The 5,711-nt window shown below is 40.9% G+C and overlaps 1 protein-coding gene across 2 annotated transcripts; it reads right to left on the reverse strand.

The window, feature by feature from the left end:
- Positions 1-299: 299 nt before the first annotated feature.
- Positions 300-4,710, reverse strand: KRT10 (keratin 10). Of its 2 annotated transcripts, none has more exons than XM_053569680.1 (8): positions 4,125-4,710; positions 3,226-3,308; positions 2,700-2,856; positions 2,452-2,613; positions 2,235-2,360; positions 1,704-1,921; positions 965-1,354; positions 300-650 (listed from the first exon to the last, which is right to left on the reverse strand). In XM_053569680.1, the coding sequence occupies exons 1-8, from the start codon at positions 4,677-4,679 to the stop codon at positions 644-646; spliced, it is 1,698 nt and encodes a 565-aa protein (XP_053425655.1). In that variant the 5' UTR covers positions 4,680-4,710; the 3' UTR covers positions 300-643. The 2 variants fall into 2 exon arrangements, with proteins under 2 accessions (XP_053425655.1, XP_053425654.1); XM_053569679.1 differs by having other exon boundaries at positions 945-1,354.
- Between the last annotated feature and the right edge of the window lie 1,001 nt (positions 4,711-5,711).

Below are 5,711 nucleotides of genomic sequence, written 5' to 3' on the forward strand. Positions count from 1 at the left end.
GGCTACGTTGAACAGTTTGATGAGACAATTTCAGATTGTATGTGAAACCAGCACATTGTACCCCTTGATTACAGTAATGTACACAGCTATGATTTAACAATAAAAAAAGAAGAGTAAGAGTGGGGAGTCATGGAGTTTTTTACTCAGTAAGATGACCAACAGTGGTCTGAACATACCCACAAGATTAAAAAACTCAGAAAAATCATGACAATAAGTCTACCTTCAAATGCTATGGTTTGCTAAACTTTAATTTAAAACATTACCTAAATTAAAGATAAATTCTGACAAATTTGTATAGATTGCATCAGTAAGAAAGTTTATTGAAATCCATTAGTCATGAACACAGAAAGGTTTTTTTGTATTTTTTTTGCATTAAAGAACACTTCATGGTAAAGTGAGAAGAAGAAATACTGAAACCACAAAACACCTTTTAGACACCTTATTTTCAAGGACAGAACCTGTTCCTACAGGCCATTAAGACTGAGGTGTCTTCCTGCTTGGAGACTCCCCATGTGAAGGGAGACTCTTTTCTCTTTATGCAGCTTAATAGTAGTGTTTCTTAGTTTCTGATTCAACCATAGATGAAAGAACTCTACCATCGGGTGCCACCTCTTCAATAATAGTCTTGATTACTCTGGTTTTGTTAGTATCTGTGTGAACAATGAAAGAAGATATAATTTACCCTAAGCAATTTGTAGGGGTCCTTACTAATTAGCAAGAAAATATCCTAAGAAAGAGAATTCAACTTTTTTACTTTAAAAAATGTCCCAAGTAATGTTTAACGAATTGATTCAGACAACGCGTTTTTCCTTTAAAACTGGCGTCGAGGACAAATTTTTAACAAATGCAAACGGAATGTCTCTACGATTTTAATTTTTCAAACAGCTCCAGAGTTTTAAAAGCAACACCACCAAGCACAGAGAGTTAAAACTGATTCTGATTACCCCAGCTAGTTTCTGCTGACCTGGGTCCCTTAGAAGACTCGTTGCCGCCGGTGGAGCCACTGCCGCCGCCGTAGCCGCCGCCGGAACTGCCGCCGCCGTAGCTGCCGCCACCGCCGCTGGAGCTGCCGCCGCCGTAGCTGCCGCCACCGCCGCCACTGGAGCTGCCGCCGCCGCCGCTGGAACTACCACCGCCGTAGCTGCCGCCACCGCCACTAGAGCTGCCGCCGCCGTAGCTGCCGCCACCGCCGCCACTGGAGCTGCCGCCGCCGTAGCTGCCGCCGTGACCGGAACTTCCGCCGCCGTAGCCGCCGCCGTGACCGGAACTTCCGCCGCCGTAGCCGCCGCCGTGACCGGAACTTCCGCCGCTGTAGCTGCCGCCGCGTCCGCCGCCGCGGGATCCGCCTCCGGAACTAAAGGGGTGAGGTGACGTTCGGTTACCTCTAACGTTGGAACGTACCGAGTGGTTGCTTCCCAGGTTATTGCTACTTCACCAAAAAATGTTTTGAGAAAATTCAGCAGTGCTCAGCGTGCATTTTAAAGCCCGTCCTTTAAAAACAATTTTAAATACCCACAACCCTAAGAATCGTCTTTGGGCCAAATCGATGAGAAAGCGACCTGCGGTTGCAGATTCCTTTTTCTGGACGCTGCCCTCTCCCTTCTCCCAGCTTCCTCCCGCTCTAGCGTTTCCTTGGGGTTTCCTTCCTATCTAGAACACTGAGATAAAAGTCTTGGGGATAATTCTTCAGTTTTCAGATTTACCTTCCTTCTCCTTCTAGCAGGCTGCGATAGGTTTGAATCTCGTTCTCCAGTCGGATCTTAATGTCCAGGAGATGCTGATACTCAGAATTCTGACACTCGGTTTCGGCTCTAATCTGTTGCAACTGTTCTTCCAGAGAAGAGATCTGGGCCTGAATCTGTGAGAGCTGCACACAGTAGCGACCTTCTGTTTCTGCCAAGGAGGCTTCCAGCGATTGTTTCTGAAAAGAGGATTTTACTGTGGCTTAGTGACCTTATCATTCAATTCAATAGACTGAAGCCTATTTAATTATTTAATAAGACATCATGTGGAAGAATAAACAGAATGAAGAGAATTTGTGTTTTATGTTTAACGGCAGCATTTGAATTTCAGTAGCTTTAGATCAATACTAATTGTAATTTCCTTCACGAACATAGATGTTCAGTTGTTTTTCTTATCCCCAACTTTGCATTTTTTTCTTGCATCAAATAATTTTACACGAGCATGAAACTTGGTATGATAAAGTTGAAGTCATTTCATGACAGTTAACATACCAGGGCCAGTTGGGACTGTAGTTCTATCTCCAGACCTTGAACATTCCGTCTCAATTCAGTGATCTCAGATTTATGGCTGGACATTTGTTCAATGTTATTATCAATTTCTGTAGTCAGTTCCTTGCTCTAGAATATTAAAATCAGGAAAAAAGATGAGAAAATTTTGAAATGATAACAAAACATCTATGAGCTTCATTGTAGAGGAAGATGAACTTACCTTTTCATTGAACCAGGCTTCAGCATCTTTGCGGTTTTGTTCAGCAAGTTGTTCGTATTGGTTTCTCATGTTATTCAGAAGTTGAGTTAGATCAACACCTGGGGCAGCATTCATTTCAACATTCACATCACCAGTGGAAACATTTCCAAGGTTTTTCATTTCCTATTTAAAGAACAGAAAGATTTAATGACTACACATGACCACAATGAACTATTTGCTGGCTGGAAGATGTATAACTTTTGTGTCACCTCCTCATGGTTCTTCTTCAGGTAGGCCACCTCTTCAGTCAGGCTTTCAATCTGCATCTCCAGGTCAGCCTTGGTCAAGGTCAGCTCATCCAGCACCCTGCGCAGGCCGTTGATGTCGGCCTCCACGCTCTGGCGCAGGGCTACCTCATTCTCGTACCTGAAACAAGCATTACAAAAATACTAGATATAACTTCTACAAGGGAGATGTTATCTGGGCAGAGACTGTTTAAAAAGCAAATATAGAGTTGATCACATATCATAGCAACTTTTATCATATACTAATTCACTTAGGAATATTAATGGCTTAATGCAAGGAAGGGTAGCCGTTACTTAAAAGTGTATTTTCTTCTTTAAATATTGCCATAAAGGTAATACTAAAATTGAAAATTTCTCAGGCAACTCCAGTACTACTTAACTTTGGATGAATTCAGAAAAATGGAAATGCTATTGTTGGCATCCAATGTCATTGTTAAAAACAACTGATGTGTTTGTTGTGATGGTATTGTACCACATTCACTTAGCTTACTTCATCCTGAAGTCATCAGCTGCCAGCCTGGCATTGTCGATCTGAAGCAGGATGTTGGCATTGTCAGTCGTTAGGGTGAGGATCTGGAGGGAGAGGCACAGTTATTGTAAAAGAGGTCAGATGTAGATATGGCTTTTATAGTGGCATAAACTGTTTTTATGTTGTTCTCTTACAAAATCTTGGGAGAATTTTTTATTTTAAATATGAAATACTTCAGGCTTACCCATATACTTAAATTGGAATCATTTGTTCTCTTAAAGTTTCTTTACTCTTCTATTTCTGTGTCATCCCTTTCTAAAAATTAACTACAGTTATATAGACATATTCCTGAATGTGTGTCTTCTCCTCTTTTATACTGTGTGATTTCCATTGTATTTTACCAACCTTTGGCTGACTCACACTTGTATTTGTTTAACTTGTTATATGTACTTAGTAAATATGTATCCTCTGAGCTGGTACATAAGAGGTGCAATTCACAAGTTCTCTAGAGGCAGCATCCCATTTTTCATACTGGAGAATTGATGTTTCTTGCAGTGTTGGTACGGAATAGTTGTTATCAGCCTGAGAAATACTTTGTTGTGATTTTTTAAATCATTTTTTTCAGTTTCTACATTTGTAAATGATCTAGCATATTTTAACTGTGGACTCATTATATGTGCATTAAAATCCAGAAGGTTATCAGTAATCTGCCATCCTAGAATATAAGCAGCACACATGCTAGAGGATGGCCATGATCACGCCTTCACAAATATTTACCTTTGATGGGACTAGATTATTTTTGGAAGCAAGAAAGTAGCATAGGTAAAGACAGCAAACACCCACCTTGTGCTTAAGATTCATCTATCTGGATTGCATAGATAAGAAATAGATGGAAAGCTGGGTTTTAAAATGTTCCTTACCTGATTTTTAAGGTCTGAGATGGTTTGGTAGTATTTGCTGTAGTCACGAGGCTGTCCCTGGCCTGAGTTGCCATGCTTTTCATACCATTCCTTGATTTTGCCCTCCAGCTCATAGTTTGAGTCTTCTAGAGCTCGAACTTTGTCCAAGTAGGAGGCCAGGCGGTCATTCAGATGCTGCATGGTTACTTTTTCATTTCCAGAGAGTAGGCCGCCGTCTCCTCCAAATCCACCACCGTAGCCTCCTCCAAAGCTGCCTCCCCCAAAGCTGCCTCCCCCAAAGCTACCTCCCCCAAAGCCCCCACTGAAGCTGCTGCTTCCATAGCTTCCACCAAAACTGCCTCCGCCAAAGCCTCCTCCGAATCCTCCATAGCCACCTGAGCCCCCAAAGCAGCCCCCTCCAGAGCTCCCACGGCTAAAAGAGGCACCACTGAACCCCCCTGAGCTAAAGCCTCCACCAAGGGAGCCTCTGCTGCTCGAAATTCGGCATGATCCTCCCCCCCCACCTCCGCTGCGGGAGGAAGAGAACTGCTTGCTTGAGCAATATCGAACAGACATGGTGATGCTGTTTAGCCCAGGGAGTGTTGCTACCAAGGACAGTAACGAACCTTTATATGTTCTTGCTGGTGTAAGGGTGTGTCCCACGTGTGTTAGGGTTTGCTTACTGGGATGGTTTTCTTTTTGTCAACTTAGCATCTTTGGCTGATGATTTCATAAATTATCTCCAGTAATAACCAATGCCAATATGTATGGTTTTGGATTTGCTCAAAGAACAAACAGAAGGTTTGCTATGTTGAAATTGAAAATGGGTGGAGTTCAAATGAGCATATGTTTTAGTATGCTTTTTTACCTTTTGAAGAACATTGAGCAACTGTTAAAATCCATTTTTTTCTCAGCAGCAATTCAGGTTACACAGAACGGTTGCAAAGTTTTGGGAAAAAACATTTCAGCTGCAAATTTATAGTTAGGATTTTTGAAGTTTATGTTTTAAATGGTTTTCATTAATTGGAACATCAAATAGCATAAATCTTATTTGAATCATGCTATATTAAGGATCTTGTAGCAGACTCTAGGCAAGCAAAAAGAAAACAAAATATGTATGCCCCAAACTTAGTGACTCAATAGTTGCCACATGTAGAAAAGTTACAGCCATTAAAGCATAATTTAGGACAATGTGTGTGTGTGTGTGTGTGTGTGTGTGTTGGTAGGAGATCTTAATTTATCTGGAGAATGAAAATGCTGCATATTGATATTTTGCCTAGAAAATTGAAAGTGAGTAATGATTGAGGAATCTTCTAATTTAATGTTGGCATTATTTTAACATCCAGGATTCTGAAACCATAACGTTATCCTGGATTACTTTGCACTTTTAAACTCATTGCAATTAAGATTTATGTGATATAGAAATTCTTAATACAGAGTCTGAAGAATGAACTTGCAGAACTTTACATTAGTTTTTATTAACTAAATGGGAGAATCTTGGTATGTTATAATTGTAAGTAAAAATTTGCTTGCAAGAACATAAATCCATATTAGAGAATGGTGCTTGCTGTAAAAATTGTAAACTAGACTGTGCACATGTGTTCTGAA

Source organism: Nycticebus coucang, chromosome 18 (genome assembly GCF_027406575.1).
Source record: "Nycticebus coucang isolate mNycCou1 chromosome 18, mNycCou1.pri, whole genome shotgun sequence".
Taxonomy (NCBI): Eukaryota; Metazoa; Chordata; class Mammalia; order Primates; family Lorisidae; genus Nycticebus; species Nycticebus coucang.

What these genes read in the sequence shown, in the direction of transcription:
- KRT10 (XM_053569679.1), bottom strand. Translation starts at nt 4,679, where the DNA reads ATGTCTGTTCGATATTGCTCAAGCAAGCAGTTCTCTTCCTCCCGCAGC. An exon ending in GCTGATGACTTCAGGATGAA is followed by an intron (nt 2,857 to 3,225) that starts GTAAGCTAAGTG and finishes TGCTTGTTTCAG; the next exon opens with GTACGAGAATGAGGTAGCCC. An exon ending in CTGCTAGAAGGAGAAGGAAG is followed by an intron (nt 1,355 to 1,703) that starts GTAAATCTGAAA and finishes TCACCCCTTTAG; the next exon opens with TTCCGGAGGCGGATCCCGCG.